This window comes from Acomys russatus, chromosome 27 (genome assembly GCF_903995435.1).
Source record: "Acomys russatus chromosome 27, mAcoRus1.1, whole genome shotgun sequence".
In the NCBI taxonomy this organism is placed as follows: Eukaryota; Metazoa; Chordata; class Mammalia; order Rodentia; family Muridae; genus Acomys; species Acomys russatus.
In genome coordinates this window covers 9,878,514-9,896,316 of record NC_067163.1, presented here as the reverse complement: position 1 = coordinate 9,896,316, position 17,803 = coordinate 9,878,514, and the positions used below count along the sequence as shown (strand labels likewise).

The 17,803-nt window shown below is 43.6% G+C and overlaps 1 protein-coding gene across 1 annotated transcript in view; it reads left to right on the top strand.

Moving 5' to 3' along the window:
- Nucleotides 1–17,803, top strand: part of Csmd1 (CUB and Sushi multiple domains 1) — a 1,555,368-nt gene that overhangs the window by 1,513,543 nt on the left and 24,022 nt on the right. The window contains exons 53-59 of the mRNA XM_051170014.1: nucleotides 3,959–4,132; nucleotides 5,372–5,545; nucleotides 7,424–7,612; nucleotides 10,008–10,181; nucleotides 11,444–11,626; nucleotides 14,786–14,962; nucleotides 15,620–15,799. Coding sequence (XP_051025971.1) covers nucleotides 3,959–4,132; nucleotides 5,372–5,545; nucleotides 7,424–7,612; nucleotides 10,008–10,181; nucleotides 11,444–11,626; nucleotides 14,786–14,962; nucleotides 15,620–15,799 — 1,251 coding nt within the window. The remainder of the gene's footprint in view (nucleotides 1–3,958; nucleotides 4,133–5,371; nucleotides 5,546–7,423; nucleotides 7,613–10,007; nucleotides 10,182–11,443; nucleotides 11,627–14,785; nucleotides 14,963–15,619; nucleotides 15,800–17,803) is intronic.

The window sequence follows — 17,803 nt, the reverse complement described above, 5'->3', positions numbered from 1 at the left end:
TGAAGCATCTATCTCCACATACAAAGTCACTTCTGAACAGGACTTCAGATAGCTCTCAGGAGCAAAGTCTCGCGTTAATGTGATGAGGAGGCAAGCAACTCCTTTTCCAGTGTGTTCCCCTGCTACTCAAAGCCACGACTCTCATAAGGACTTCTAAAAAGAACTATCACAGTCAAACAATATAGCAAAATATTACATCACAATGGCATCTTAAATTCAAAGCAAAACTCAGAGTGCATTGGATTTAAGTTTTACCTGAGGGAGATTTTTCTTCCTTCTCATGATTTTGAATTATTATTATTATTATTATTATTATTATTATTATTATTATTATTATTATTATTATTATTTGGGTTAAATTCTGTAAATGAAATTGTTGTGGATATTCTGTACATGTGAATAGCCTATAATTTTTCTAACTGAAAAATTTAAGACAGCTGGCCAAAGAAATGGGGAAGTAAGTGTTATTTCCAAGTCCACAAAGGTATTTATTGTAGCCATAAACTAACTTTAACTTTTAAAACTATTTGAATCAAATCAGCAATTCCATAATCAGGGATTAATTCATCTGAATAACAAACAGTACATCTTCAACAAGATCCTGTAGGAAGTTTGCTCAATCAGAGCTGGTCAATACCCAGAAAGTAACAGTTCACACCAATGCCAGATGTATTACTTTTTGGATGTTCAAGACAGGGTTTCTTTGTGTAATCTTGGCTGTCCTGGACTCACTTTGTAGACCAAGCTGGCCTTAAACTCACAGGGATCCACCTGCCTCTGCCTCCCTGGGTGCTTGGATTAAAGGCATGCACCACCATGTCCGGCTCTAATGCCAGATTTAAGAGAGATGCAGCAGTGCACAATTGACAGGGTAGTCAGAGGTTGGAAGCAGTTCTGGGGTACATCACAATACAGACCTTGCAAATACTGGGTCACTTCCAGAGATCTCTCATGTCTACTGAACTTCCCAAATCAATGTCTCCTGACAGCATGTCAGAGACTGGAAGCAGTTCTGGGGGTGCATCATGGTACAAGACCTTGCAAATACCAGATCACCTCCTAGACAGCCCACATGCCTAGTGAGCTCCCTTAACAGGGTGGCTCTTGGCAATTGTGAACTAAAATAAACCCCTCTTCTAAGTTGCTTTTTGCCAGGGTGTTTTATCACAGTGACAGAAATGAAACCAGGAGACCTTGTCTACACTTATTCAAATTAGGGGTGCAAAATACCAAATCATCCTGTGTAGTCTTCTTTCTGTTTGGCATGGGGCTGAAGTGCAGTGATTTTTTAAAGTATATCTTCTATTTCCTCTAAGTACTCAGGCCAGTTCCTCAAAGAGTAGTGTAGCCAAATTGGAACTGCAATGCCCTGGGAAATTTCCCTTGCAAATATGGTACACCTTGTTATCTGCCCCCTAAGGAATACATCCATGCCCATGTGAGTTAAGGGCATGGGCCACTTCAAGCTATGTGGGAGATAAAAGCTTAGTGGAGACATGTACAGTTTGAAACTGAGCATGTCCAATCAAGATTGTCTAACTGAAGGGAGCAGAAAAGCTCACCGGAGGTTTGGGAACTTTGTTTAATGTGCCTTCTTCAGCAACCCATGGTTGATACGCAATGCCTTCTTTCAGAAATGACCCCCCAAAGCACTTGGAACTATCTAGAACAGTGGTTCTCAATCTTTCTAATGCTGTGACCCTTAATAAAGTCCGTTGTGTTTGATAATGCCCTAACCACAATATTACCTCATTACTACTTCATAACTGTAATTTTGCTGTTATGAATCATAAAGTAAGTATCTAATGTGCAGGATTTCTGATATGTGACACCCCACCAGGGATCAAAACCTCCAGACTGAGAACCACTGATCTAGAATGATAGCCAGGATTCAGGTGGCTTAGTGACCTCTGTGGGTCTCACTGATTTGGGGGGTGTGTGTGTCTAGAAACTGGGTATCAGATCCATCACCTCACAAGCAGGTACTACCTGCGTGAAGTTGTGTGGAGGCTCCTGCATGCTTCCTCTGGTCCTTGTGGCTGGGGTTGGGGCAATGCCTCCACCAGCCCTTGTGACAGCACACTGTGCTGATGACAGTGTCTGGAAGGGCAACTCAGGCCAGTGTTCTTCCCCTGTGCCATCAATGAGGGCTTCAGAGACTGCTCTGCCAACTACAAGGGCATTAAGTTTTACTTGAAACACACACACACACACACACACACACACACACACACACACACACACACACACACACACACACCACACACACCATGGTAGCAAGTCTGAGTATATGGGAAGTAATCTACATGGACAAAAGATGATGACTAAGCCCAGATGGCCAGGAAACCTTCCAAACGATGGAACCTGGCAATCTAGGGTAGCTTTTCTGATATGATTCCTCTTAAGTATTTATCTCATTGCTGAGACAGAAAGGAGGAGGGTTTGTTTCGGCTCCCGGTTTGAAGGTAGACCCCCACCATGGGAGGAAAGGCAGGGAGGTTGAGGCACTGGTCACGTTGTACCTACAGTCAGGAAACAAGAGAACAGTGGATGCTGGCTTTCAGCTCATGTTTTACTTTAAAGCTGTTCTGGGAGCCACTCTCATCGTTTAAGATAGGTCTTTCTCCCTCAATTAACCCTCACAAACACATCCAGGGGCTGTTTCCATGGCGATTGTAAACCCCATCAGTCTGACAATCAGGATCATTCATCTTCCCATTCCACTTGTGCTGCCCCTCACCTCTATGATTCCACTTCCTGATCAGGAGCTAAGTTGTGAAGAAGAGGAGAATATTGCCCCAAGAAGAAATACTGATCGTTATTCTAATTGCTCCAAAATGGAGAAAAAAAGCACAATGGAGCATAACTATAATCAGATGGGTTTTTTGTTTTGTTTTGTTTTTCATTTCTGATGGTCTCCAGCTTCTCTGCTAAAGAGACTGCAGCCAGCGAAAGCCTCACCTGAACGTGTGCATCCATCCACTTCCGTCTGCTTGTGGCTCCTACACAGCGATGGTCTCTTGAGCTCTTGCCAATCCAAAACCCAGATTTATAGAGTCAGCTATATTCTTCTTTTCTGTTCTATTGAATTAATAAGAACCTATTTCTGTATGGGGGAAGAGATTTTAAAAGGTTGAAGGTATGTAAAGAAATGAAATCTAGAAAGAGAAATGAAAGGAGAAAGGTGGGCAGAGAGAAGGGCAGCTGGAGATGGATCATAGAGAAAGCCTTCCTTCTCTCCTGGACCACACAGCTTCTTCCTGCTTAGTCCCTCACACCCGTGTGTTCAGCAAGAACGGCAGTCATCTTTTCTCTCCTCCTTCTCTTGCCCGTGTGTAGTTTGTGGGCACCGCCTGCTGTCCTTTTGTTTCCTTAACAAGCAGCAAGTTTGCTCGTCCACAGTTCCTACCACCTTCAGTATGGCTCTGTCTCTGCTTAGTCATGCATCCTACTGATGGCAAGACATTTTTCTTCAGCAGTGGTTTTCAGATTACTCAAATGAACATCTCTAAAACTGGACACATTTTCTGATCTCCAACCCTGCCTCTGGAATTTCATAGTTTCTTAGCTCCATTTCCCAGGTTGGGTATCTTCCTCATCATCATCTCTGCTGCCCAGTGAGTAAGGAAATCCATACCTATCTTTTAATTTTTATTCAAAAAGATAGATCACATGACATACCAGTAAGAAAATAATAGGATAGGTAATCAGGGAAGCTATAAATTGGGGAAATAGCTATAAATAATTTTATAAACAAAGTAAGATTTCCCCACAATTCTTGGGGAAAAATATGAAAAAGTAGAAAAGAATAACATAGAATAAAAGTACACATGTCAGTGGAGGAAATTCTCAGTTTTTATGCATTCATCTATGTTACTGAGTTCACAGCAAAGGTAAGTGAATTGTGAATACCATGGGCTTATGCTGGGTTTTTCACTTTTTTTGTTTCTGTCCTTAGCGGGTCATTGTGGCTCTCCAGACCCCATTGTGAATGGTCATATCAGCGGTGACGGCTTCAGCTACAGGGATACAGTTGTCTACCAGTGCAACCCTGGGTTTCGGCTCGTGGGCACCTCTGTGAGGATTTGCCTGCAGGACCACAAGTGGTCGGGGCAGACCCCTGTTTGCGTCCGTGAGTAGAGTTTGTGGAACTGCGCTGAAGACCAATGTTTCTCATTTTCATGTGTAGTTCAGTCATCATTTAAACATGTTCCCCCCTTCTGAGTCAATGGGAGGAGTGATCTTTCCCTCTCACTGTCCCAAGTCAGAGTACAAGTCTGTCATGATGGCTTCCCCTGTCCAGCATCCTCCATACTGTCCTCCTAGACACTAGACCTCCATAAATTCTCTCATCAGTTCACTAAAGAGCACCTTGCGACTGATATCATTCACTCATTTATAGAACGTTCAGGCTGAGAAACAGTGCTGGTCAGAGGAGGATGTGGACACCCCCTTGCTGTCATATATTACCTGGTATTGGGATTTCATGTAGCATAAAGAGTTTGTTATGCAGCTCTTAATTTACTCAGAGGAACTGTTTATTTCCTGAGCCTGTTCTCACAACCTGTGACTTCAAAGGTGAACGCTGGCTGTTTGGAGATGGTCCCCGTTCTCACTGCAAACTTCCTGTCAAGCCCTAGGATAGCCTTCACCTTCTCATAAGTTAAGCAGAGGTGTTGATGTGTCTGAGGAGTAGCTTCTGTTGTCTCGGACAGCGCTCTGGAAATGCAAGGCCAAGGACGAAGCTTCACTTAGAAGAAAAGAGATGCTGACCAGATAAATGAGGGAGAAAATGGCAGTTTGTGCTTATAATGCATTCCCTTGAAAGCACCTGTTATAGACCCTGCCTAGCTCTGTGTGGCTGCTATGTGAGCATAAGATCACGTGATAGGTGTCACTAAGGAGAGGAATACTGGCATGTGTGCAGTTATTTGTCTAATTTCATGATTAACTTAGGGCTGGAATTACTTATAATTTGAGGTTGAAAACAACTCCCCATTGTGCTTCCAAATGGAAGCTTCAGGCCATCAGCAACTGTATACCAAATGGGAGATACTCAAAATCCTTGATAAACAGAACATTTTAGCATGTCTTTGTCTGCTTTGTTGCCAAGTCAGTTGGCACTCCGCTGCCTTGAGTAAACAGTGCTAGTCCTTGGGTGCAGGAAGCAGGCTCTGCTGTTGGAGGTCACGTCTCACCAGTACATGTTGTTCCATCTCCCAGATCTCCCAAACCAGAACACCGCCCGCGATGTCTCTAGGAAACCCTTTTATTCATGCAGTCTTCGTGTCTACCTATTTGTTCTCAGTGACTCCAGATGGGAGGGGTGCCTGGTTTTGTGTGGACAGTGATACAGGCCTTCTTCCCACAGCTATCACATGTGGACACCCGGGAAACCCTGCCCGTGGCCTCACAAACGGCAGTGAGTTCAACCTGAATGACCTTGTGAATTTCACCTGCCACACTGGCTACCTGTTGCAGGGTGCTGCCCGAGCCCAGTGTCGGAGCAACGGCCAGTGGAGCAGCCCCTTGCCGATGTGTCGAGGTAAGAAAGGTGTCTGGGATATGAGTATTTTGCCCTGAAGTACAGGCAAAGCGCGCGCGCACACACACACACACACACACACACACACACACACACACACACACACACACCACTTGTTTCCATGCAAAATACCACTTTTTAAACTCACAAAGTATTCTGCAAAACACTGGGTTCCAGACTGTAGTACATCGGTGTGGGTCACACCGAAGGAATGTCCTGTATAGCACAGGCCATGAAGACTCTCCTGAGTCAGCTCAGGGTATGCTATGGGGTGCCCTACAGATCAAAGGATCTTGTATTGTCCTTTGTCTGCTCAGGGCACACGGAGCTGCTGATTCTCTGTTCCAGGGACCATTTACTTCATTTTGAATTGGGTTTGTCATACCAAGAACTTGCCAGGGAGGGGTACAGATGTTTGCTTCAGGTTTTGCAAACCATCTTTCGGGTTCATTCCGAGTTTGGATTACAACTTGGCTATAGAAACAATGTAGTGTGGGGGCTTTAAAAAAAATACCTTCTTAGAATCATAAACATTTATTTAGCTCAAGGAAATCAAAGCCTTCATCCACAACGTCAAGAGTTTTATGAAATGCGGAGAGCATTGTGTCATAGTACTGAATGGGGCTTGGTAAACCTCGTCTCTGCCTGAGATTTCCCCCATCCCAGCAAAGGAACCAAATTCATACACTGGGACAGGTTTCCCTTCGGCTTCCAGACTTACCATATGTAGTAGCTGTGGAGAAATTCTGTGCACAGCTCTTTCCTGAGCCAGAAATATCTGGAGAGGATGCTCCATGGCAGCTGTCCTATTCACTGGCATGGTGAAGTGCAAGGTAATCAGACCATTTTCTCTTCTGCACCTGGGGATGCCTGCTGCTAATTCCTCCCAAGTTGGCCATGGGCCTTTGGGCTAATGGAGGCCATTCAGCATAAGCAGAGCGTGTCCTGTCCTGCTGAGACTGCCTCCCCATCTCCTCCCGAGACAAAAGGTTCCCATTAGTGGTGGCCTAACCTACATTTCCATGAGGCATTGATGAAAGAACTGCCCTCTTCAGCTGCTTTTGTGGTGTATTGACAGCAGCATTCCTTTAGGGGCACACACTAATATGTGCAGGGAGGTGTGGATAAATAACATGTGTGTCCCAGATTTCAAACACTGTGCTTGAATAAAAGTAATCAAACTATCACCGGCTGGTTCCTCTTTACCACTTTTTTAGATTGTAAAAACTTAATGAAGAAAACTGATTTAGAATTTATTCTGAAGAAGCCTATTTTTAGGAAGTAGCAGATTGGTCCTATAACTTCAAAACTATGGTGGTGGCCAAGGCTTGAGCTGTCTATAACAAAGGGTAGGTACAATCTGAGGCAAATCAGCAAGTCATGCGAAGGCTCCTAGCTCAACTTCTCCCTTCAGAAACTGCCCACATTTACTTAGAATTCTTTTACACTTTGGCATAGGATTCCTTGGTTTTATTTATTTCTCTTGTAATTTAGGGCTTTTAATTCCTTGTATATTTATTATAGAAGATACTGCTTACATAAGGATATTTTCATACAACTATATATCGTTTGTAGAGGATATTCCCTCATGTCCTACATCACCCCCTTTTAGCCCCACCCTCAGTTAGTTCCTTTTGTCCTCGGGACAATTTCATACACATTTTCCTGTCACATATACATATGTGACTTTGTATTTCCATATATGGAATCTAAGGACTACAAATGAGAGGAAGTAGATATTTGTCCTTTTAAGACTCATTTAATTTGCTTGATATGACTACCTTTGCCTTCTTTTCCCTACAGAATGCTTAACTTTATTCTTAATTATGAGTGGAGGTCGGGATAAAGCTTTAGAAAACAATATGTTTCATTTTCTAGTGGTGAACTGTTCGGATCCCGGATTTGTGGAAAACGCAGTCCGCCATGGGCAACAGAACTTTCCAGAGATCTTTGAGTATGGGATGAGTGTGATGTATCACTGCAAGAAGGGTTTCTACTTGCTGGGGTCTTCTGCCCTGACCTGCATGGCAAATGGCTTGTGGGATCGCTCCTTACCCAAGTGTCTGGGTGAGTGAGGCTTCTCCTGGGCTTCCGGACTACAGAACCAAAGAAAACACTAACGATAGAAGTGTATTTCCACATAGTTAAGTAAACATTACATTTTCGCTCCTTCTCCCTCTCCTACTCCTGTTTCTGTCAATCCTCATAATGGATCGGCCAGAAATCACCAAATACAACTTGAATGAGGTTAAAATGGCGGAAAGGAACTCTCGCCTGCCTCTGTGTGATCATCTGCCTGCTTTATTCTATGACAAGACTTGCTCTTCACCTTCCATCATGGTGGCCATAAATTCAGTGTTTTCATGCCTCAGCTTTACTCTCCGCAGCTCCAGGTTCAGAAGTATCAGCTAAGGGCTCTGATATAGACTTGCTTACCAAGCACCCATGACTGGGAAGGAGGGCTTGTCAGAGTGATGGATCTGGCTGCCATTCCCTTCTAGTGAGGCCAACACTGGTCCCAGCTGGCAGACAGCATCACACAAACTTCACCCAGCAGGGATAGGAACAGCTCTGTGAAGGGTAGAGGTGTACTTCTGCACAGATAAAGACCTAAGAACTTGTTCTCTCTTCAGTATAGAAGATGGAGATGAACAAGGATGTATCTGTCTACACATGCCCCCATACTGTGATGGTTTCCTCCTGAAAACAAACCAAAAGGAGACAGTCCTGTAGAACAGAAAGAATCACCTTCCGAAATATCACTGTCTTTGAGCATCTTTAGTCAGGAGGAAACAAAGCAGTCCTTAGAATCAAGATGCCACCATCTTGGTGATGCCTAGGAAAGAGGTGGCACTGTGGCAGGAACTTCTATGCTTAAAACATGCCTCATGCCCCTCTCAAATGTAGTGCTTTGAGGTGGGCAGGTATGGGAGAATTTCAAGCACTGCCACTTCAAGGGAGTTTCCCTTACAAGCCCTTCACAGAAACAGCCTTACATTTTAACTTCCACACTGTGGTTGCTTTCCACAGAGAAAGGGAATAATGTTGGGTGTGCAGTGTTTGTAGATTACTGCTGTCTCTTTGAATGTGCCTACACTCTCCTCCCATCAGCATGTCTGCAGCTCATTTTCCTCAGCTCCACACTGGGGCGTTTCCCAGGGAACTTAGTTTTCTTTGTTCCTTCCCCTTTTCTGTTGTTCTCTTGTGCTCCTGGGATATTCCCATCAGCCACTTCACTGATGCTAATATGGTTCCATCTGCAGGCTCTGGGATTTAACAAACTCCCTGTCCCTTGCCTGGCTGGTCCTACCCCTCCTTGTCCCACTTGTTGTCCTTAACAACAAGAATGTGGAAGGAGAGTCTCATAGGAAAACTTTCTGTGCTCCAGCGAGGTTCAGCCTCATCTTTGTGCTGGTATTGCTTTGTGCCTTGGATTGTTTCCCTTTTGTTCTCTTATTTCACACAGAATTGGTCATTTACCTAGCGTTTGAGTGTTTGGGGTCTAATTGGCTTCCTTTTAGGACTCTAGATGAAACGTGGGTCCGCACTGAATGCTACACAGATAATGGGACCTAATGTGACCCCAGGGAAGGCTCTACCTTCCAGCTCCAGCTCCTCTTCTCTGGTCCACATCACTCCTGAGTTTGCTAGTAAGCAAATGGAGTTAGTCTTGGATATTGAACCTGTGTGTTTGAATAAGTCCCTGGTAGCTCCCATCCAGCTCCTTATTTGCATGAAGCATTGTAGTGGATCTGTCCCTCACTGTATTAGAAAATGAGGAGGAAATGGAGATAGAGATTTCAGTACTCAGGATTCTATTCATCCGGATCCTGAATGGTGTTTACAATAGATTATGAACTTGGATTGGCATAATTTTAAGGATCAGAATGAAAATACAGAGATGATTTTTTTTAGGACTATGTTGGAGGGGAGTTGTTTTTTCATTTGTTATTTTTACTTACACATCTTAGATCACAACCCACTAAAAGAATCCTCACTAGACTGGTTTTCCTAGACAGATGAGCTTAATTAAGTAAATTCAATATAATCTTGTCTCCAAGCAAAGTATATGATTATCATGTTAACTGACAAAGTAATGAAAATAGTTCTGGTGGACTCATATGGCTTTTCATTTGAAAGAAATTCCCCACTCTGCTCATATGGAATACAATTAGAGCCAGACAGATAAAGTTGGGCAGGTGCTTTTCTCCTTGAGGGCTGACATGTAAATTTCAACTTTTAAGCAAAGGTCTCTTAAGTAAAACAAAACAAAACAAAACAAAACTCGCAACCTTTCTTTTCTTCAGTAGCTAAATATGAAGGAGCCATCTGACAGCAGCCATTTCTTACCTTGAGAGGACATAGTTAAGTCCTGTTCCTTAATGGGTAATACTTGGGAGATCTGCGTGGAAGCCTTACTATGCAAAACATATGTCCTCATTTATTCTAATCTTATCCTCAGCTATATCATGTGGGCACCCTGGAGTCCCTCCTAATGCTGTTCTAACTGGAGAAGTGTTTACGTTTGGAGCCATAGTTCAGTACTCCTGCAAAGGGAGCCAGATCCTCACAGGCAACAGCACGAGAGTCTGCCAAGAAGACAGTCATTGGAGTGGAGCCCTTCCCCATTGTTCAGGTGAGGAGCCCTATGCCCAGAATATTTGACAATTATATACATGTTTGTAATGATTCAAACTATATCGCTAGTATAGATGAGCACCATCATCTCTGGCCCCACCACAGGAGTCACCAACATTGACATCTTCACCACAACCTTTGGCCCTTTCCCATAGATCAACATCATCTTCACCATCATCCCTGTTCCCCATTACATAGACCACCACTATCTCCATCATCAGCACCATTAGTCTATCACTTGTCCACGTCACATAAGTCATGATCAGCATCCTCCTCACCATTATCACTGGTGTCCACCACATAGATCATCATCATTTTATCCTCACCCATGTCACTAAACCAATTCTCATAGATCTGTACATCCTCTCCATCATCTCTGTCGTTATCCCTGGTTCCCATCATAGGAATCTGCAGCAGCACGTGCCCCATCCTCACAAGCCCATCTCTTACCATTTCCTTCAGCAGGGACCCCTTATTTTCCTGCTAGAACTCTTGTTTGCCTTGGTTGAATCTATTATAAGCTTCCTCTCTACTTCCCTACATTCTCACCTCTAGTATCCATAGTCAACTTCATCCTTAATTTTTCTAAGTGTGCTTTTTAGGTAATATGTAATACTTAGATGTAACTGCGACAAATAGACACCTTTATGTTCCTGTGTAGCTGGTACAGCTGAGCCCCTATTTTTCTCTTGGTGCTCCATCACTGTCCTGAGATGCTGCTGCAATCACCCATCAATGTTTCACTTCTCCCCAAAGAATCCTATTTCCTCATTAGCCATATTTTTATTTTAATGACAGAGAACCAGTGTCTTAGGTTTCTTCCCTGTTAGGAAGTATGATGATGAAAATCCTTCTTTCCAGATGCTACAGAAGCATTGCCCATGTTAAAAGCATACTTAAGAAGCCTTTGACATTCTCCAGAGTTGAGTGGAGAGTGGGATATGACTTTCTCATGTCCCCTGGAGGGGGAGACCTGGTGGCACTCAGAGGAAGGACAGCAGGTTACCAAGAAGAGACTTGATACCCTATGAGCATATACAGGGGGAGGTAATCCCCCTCAGGAACAGTCATAGGGAAGGGGAATAATGGAAAAATGGGAGGGAGGGAAGAATGGGAGGATACAAGGGATGGGATAAACATTGAGATGTAACAAGAATAAATTAATTTTAAAAAATTAAAAAAAAAAGAAGCCTTTGAAGTTTTACAGGAAACAACTCTGTTTAAACAAGTCATGCATTCCCTGTGTTTTGTTCTCCATAGGAAATAGTCCTGGATTTTGTGGTGATCCAGGGACCCCTGCACATGGGTCTCGTCTTGGGGATGAGTTTAAGACAAAGAGCCTTTTGCGCTTCTCCTGTGAGATGGGCCACCAGCTGCGGGGCTCCGCAGAGCGCACGTGCCTGGTGAATGGGTCGTGGTCAGGAGTACAGCCTGTGTGTGAAGGTGAGTGATTTAAACCCCGCAGCCCTCCCAACTCTTCAAACCACTGGCTCATCCTAAAGTGGCCGGGACCATCCTGAGGGGCCTCTAGATGGCTTTTAACCCTTCTCCCAAAAGTTTTCAGAGCATCAGAAAAAGTTATGAGTGAATCTTAGAGATACCCACGCTGGGTCTTAGCATTTGGATGTTTATCACACAAAGGCAGGTTTCTAAACTGACACTAGCCTGTGACTGGTTCCTTGTTGTATGGATCCTGAAGGTGTAGGAAGGAGGCTGCAGGACAGTGAGGAGAAGCAACTCAGTCAGACAGGATCTCTGTAGCCTAGGAGCACTTCTGTCCCCTCAGGTTCCACTCTGCTGGTGCCTTCATGCACAGGGGCTGCAAAGCAATCCAGAGTTATAATCTGTGTGGCATGTTGGAGTGAATACATCTGATTTCAGTAGGAAGCAGGGATGGTCCACCTGTCAACAGGGGGCACCACGAATCCTTTATAGTAACAGACCAGGTGTCTCCCAAGTCTGCCTTAGGCAAAGAAGAACTGAAAAGTGCTTTATAACAATGTGCTTGAAGTTCAGAAAACAGCATCAGAATGTAGGCAGATATCCCTTTAACTAGCAGATATGCATGTAAGCCTATCTCAGATTTTGGGTCTCAAAAGATTATGCTGCGGTATTTCTGTGTGGATAAAATATTTTCTATATAATTTGAAGAACTTGAAGAAGCTCTTGCACTGTCACCACTGGGGACTGAATCTCTTAGAAGTCTTAAGCAAGGCTTCAGGCACCAGTTCCCTTGCTGTTTCTTAATCTACTGAAAACCTTACACCCACAATGGGAAACTGGGATGAACTGTAAAAGGAACTCATGAGTCAGGAAAGAAAACCTTTAAAAACTTTCATATAAAGACCAAATGACTTATATACTGATGATAGTTTAATAACACATACCTGTAGATTTCTATTACATTACCTTGGCTTTGGTTAGCAATGGGTTCTCTTGACCACAGTCTCATTAGCAAATGCTTCCAAGGACCTTGCTCAGGAAGTTGCTTCACAATGGTGATGGCATTTGATTTAAGTTGCACTGAACAAATCTTTATCGCTTTCTCATAATTTCAACCAAAGCAATAAAAGTGCAGCATCGACGGAGATAACCTGAGCTACATGCTGTCTTGTCATTGCCACTTATAGGTAGAACATGTGACATTCCACACATTATAGCAATTGGGGGTATCTTATCTTACATCTTTTACAGTTAATTACATTACATGTAGAGTTTGAAACTATTGTCTATATAAATTAATTTAGCAAAAATTTCTCAGAGTTCAGTACAGTGCAACTAGCCATCTGTCTAGTGCAAAATCCTAGGTGGGCTCTGCTGACACTAAACAATAAAATGCTTAGAATTAGTTACATTTTGCTGTGAATTAAGTTAGACAAAATTGTATCTTAGCAGAACAAGTCACATGGTCAAAATATGAGGTAGAAGATGCATTTTAAATAAACAAACAAAATAACCCTAGAAACAGAATATAGTGAGGTCTTAAGTTATAATTTACAAAGTATCATTGTTTTTTAGAAACTAAAATAGAACCTATATTTTTTAATATCACAGCCTCATCTGTCATAAGTTATCAGTGTCTCTCCAAAAACACAGGCTGGCACTGCTTTCTGCCTGTATTTCACTGGTATGACAGGCAATGGATGTGTTTCTAGCTGTTAAATAGAAAAGAAAGAAAGAAATCTAATTATAAGTCTGTCTTTATAAAATGCAATATTTAAAAGGAAATGTCTCAGTGTTCAGAAATCATCATTGTTGGAGAAACTCATTAACATATATTTGCTTATATGATAAATTGAATGATTCTCACCAATAAGCTGATTAATTTGGTCTTGCATCGGTGACTTGGAAAGCAGTACACATGGTTACCTTAGCGAATGTGGTCAGGTAGAAGTGTCATGGTCATCCTTTGTCAGTGACTTAGGTTCTGGTTTGGACTCCATGTGATCCCTTTTTAAATTTTTTCTTTTTGAGAGACTTTCTATTTGCACAACTAACCACAAAGTAGCTATGACATGACGCTAAAGAAACGCGTACTGAAAGAGGGCTATTATTGATTAGTTATGACTAACACAGACACAGGCAGAGGAGCACTGACATGTTTACTTTGTTTTACAATCAAAAATCAACTCAACTTGAGCATATATGGATATTCTGCATGAAATAAGAATTACTGCTTTCTTCCATATTTTAAAAGAAAAGTATCTTTCTTTGCTCTTTGGACTAGCTTTGAACGTGGAACAACTGAATATGAAAGAATGTTTTCTAGTGTGCTGACTGCCTTCAGAGGGTTTCATGCTGTACTCTCTTTATTACTCTCCCATAATTATCTCATGACTTACTGTCTTCTCTGTCACATCATTGTAATGGGGCAAAGTCAAAATACAACAATTATTCTGATGATGGTCTCAAATAAAAATGACAAAACATTCAACATTAAAGCCATCACTGTGGCCTGTCTGCAGCAGAAGTGGGTGTGTCCTCTGTATGATGGCTAAGGTACACACAGAGAATAAGAGTCCTGCTCTATTGCCCTGAGGTCTCAGTGCCCATAGGAGGCATTAAGATAGTTTTGAGAACAATGCAAAATGACATCTTGGGCCAACCAGTTATACATTGTGGATAGATTTGATAACATGAGGGAGACCACTCCCCAACAGGTACAGTCACTTACAGTCCTGAGATACTCTCTGAGTCCCAAGTGATCTCTCTGAGGGATATAACATGCAGCTATATTTTTCCAGATTTCCAACAAATAAATAATGCTATGAAGGAAGATGCGTTTGAGCTCTAATGTCATATAATACTTCTTAAAATTCTTGCTAGTTTACCTTGCTTAAAGGTACTTTCAAGGTTAAAGTAGTAAAGTGTTGGATTTTTGGTGTTTTAAATAGTGTTTTGATCAGAAAAGATGTGAAAGTATAGTTCTAACATTCATGGCCAATCACAAATAAATCTGAGGGTCAGCTACGACAGAGGCTGAATTTATTCTGTATAAGTATTCCCACATTTGCTATAAGGAACCCATCCTCCTTGGCCTCCCCTGTCTTAGGCTTTAGTCCTGACTTACTCCTCTGTGGGTCACCATCTGCTTCCTCACAGCTGTGTCCTGTGGAAACCCGGGCACGCCCACCAATGGGATGGTCCTGAGCAGCGATGGTATCCTCTTCTCCAGCTCTGTCATCTACGCCTGCTGGGAAGGCTACAAGACCTCTGGGCTCATGACTCGGCACTGCACAGCCAATGGGACGTGGACAGGCACAGCCCCTGACTGTACAAGTCAGTACCCGGTCAGGTGAAGGCAAGGGTTGGGGGAGGGGGCATGCAGCCCATCAATTGAGAGACAGTGGAGTTTCCAAATATATTGATTCTTTAAAATCGTCCGGTGTGATACTTTAAGATTCTGCTTCTTAGCTGGGCGAAGTGGTACGTGCCTGTAATCTCAGCACTCGGGTGGCAGAGGCAGGCAGATCTCTGTAAGTTCGAGGCCAGCCTGGTCTACAAAGTGAGTCGAGAACAGCCAAGGCTACACAGAGAAACCCTGTCTCGAAAAACAGAAAACAAAAGTTTCTGCTTCTTTAACATATATAGCTGAAAGCTATTTAACTGATGTAATGAAGGAAGAATGGTAGAGAAAGGCAAGGCCTCTCTAGCTCCAGACCACCAAGTTTAAAAAGAAATAAGCTGTTCTTTCTTGTCTGTAGCTATGGGTATATCCAGATCAGGAACAGCAAAGTGTGGCATCTGTACTGCCACCTAGCAATAGGGCTGCAATTAACAATTCCATACACAGCTTCTTGGCTGCAGGTCGGAAGAGTCTCTGCCCTTGGGCTGGGCACCTCTCTGGTTGCCTGCTGTCTCTCAGAAGAGCAGCACTCAGAGTTTGGTTCTTGTCATGATAATTTGCATCTCTATTTTCTGCTACCTGCCTCTTAGTCATCAGTTGTGGGGATCCTGGCACACTGCCCAATGGCATCCAGTTTGGGACAGACTTCACTTTCAACAAGACCGTGAGCTATCAATGTAACCCTGGCTACCTGATGGAGCCCCCAGCATCACCCACGATCCGCTGCACCAAAGATGGTACCTGGAATCAGAGCCGGCCCCTCTGCAAAGGTGTGCGCCACCATTTATTTGGCATTGTGGACCCAGTCTTTACAGGCTTGTGGTGTGTTTATTTTGTGCTTTACGATGCTGTTTCAGCAGCCAGGTATCTCGGGAATTCTTCTCAACCTATTTGTAAATATCCACTCACTGTATTTTCCTGACTCATTGGTAACAGTTTAATAGGTGGGGAAACTGAGTCATGGAGGGGTAAAGTGAATGGCTTAAGCCTAGAATCCCTGAGTGGGGAAGGTGAGGTCCAGGTGACTCGCCCTATCTCTAAAGCAGTGATTCTCCACCTCCCCAATGCTGCGATCCTTCACTATACAACCTCATGTGGTAATGAGCCCCCAACCATAACATTATTTTTGTTGCTACGTCCTAACTGTGATTTTGCTACTGTTAAGAGCTGTAATGTAAATATCTGTGCTTTCTGATGGTCTTTGGCAAACCCTGTGAAAAGGTCATTTGACTCCCACTTTGGGTCACAACCCACAGGTTGAGAATTGCTGCTCTAGATATGGGAACTTTGGAGGCTCTCGGGAAATAAGCTGCTGGTGGTCCTGGTGCATGTGTGACTTGATGGTGAGTTTAGTTTGAGGAATGTAGAGGCACAAGGTACACCAGCTGGTCATCTGGCCATGGCAGGATACAGGTCAAAGATCAGCGCTGGAATGTTCTGAGGGTCAGATATAAAGAGGGAAGATGGGCACATACTGAGAAGGCTCAGGAAGGTTGTAGCTTATATAGTCCAACACTCGGAGAAGGGGCAGCCTCTGGCCAGATGGGGTGGTCACAGGGAAGTGGGGCTGAGAGTCCTGGGAACACCGGCGATCTGCTTGGGTCAGGACTTGCCATAAGCAGAAGATGAAGCATTGCACTGTGTTCTCCTATTTGCTGACCTGGAGGAGTGGGACGAGAGGGGAAAGAAAGGCTAATGCTAGGAAGCTACGGTGGCCATGCATAGACATGTGGCATTCTCCTGACCTGATTGAGAACAAAGGCGTAATAAGAATGGGAAGAATGGGAGGTGAGGCCCTGAGATGGTCTCAGGAAAGACACTGTCAGCTGCGTCTCTGAAGGGCTCCTGAGCTCATAAATTTGTAGTGAGGCGTCCTAAGTCCTTGATGCCCACAGCTCGTTTCTCCACCCCTCTGACAGGACACATCATTGGGTCACTCTGTTCTTCCCGATGTGTCTAAGGGGTTCACATCCTTTTTTTTTTTTTTTTTTTTTTTTTTTTTTTTTGTCTTCTACTTCATTGATGACTCAGCATCACATTTGCTTTGTGACAGGCATCAATGAATGAATGGGTACTGGCACTTTGCAGCTGACTCCACACTCCGCTGCTTCTCTGGACTGTGTCCCCTTGAAGTAGCACCCGTCATACTCTAGTTAGCACCGTGATGCTTCTTGATATTCCCCGCCCCAGCTCTGACTCTTCTTGGCCTTTCCCCACTGCTCACATGCTTTGAGCCCTGGTGTTCCTCCTATTCCCACCTACAGCGTTTCTGGGATGGTCCTCAGGTGTACACATATGTTCCCCCAATCAGCTCTGACAAGTTCTCAGGAATATTTGCCGAGCAAATGACTAAATGAACAGAAGGTTGAGTGTCAGAGCCTGGGCCCTCTTCCTCCTGCTAAATGCATATGGCGGCTGCTGTGTGCTGACATGTGCTTCCCTCCCCCTTGAGCTGGCATGCGTGGGTATAAACACTTGCAGGCATGGCCTCCCTTGCTGCCTGCTGCCACTCAAGGTGCCATTGATTCCCAACTCAGGAAGCTCTCATCTTCAGAGTGAATTTTCACATGTTGCTTGGGGGACTTTCCCATTTTATAATAAGGTCTGGAGTCTGGGAAGGCTGGACCTACAAGCCATCACCACACAATGACCCAATCAATGTTCTTGCTTTGCCTTTGGCCTATCCCAGAAAATAGATACTGAACTCTAAAACTAATAAAACCCTACTGAGTGTCATTTCACAGAAGCATACTCAACCACTTATAAACTAGTTT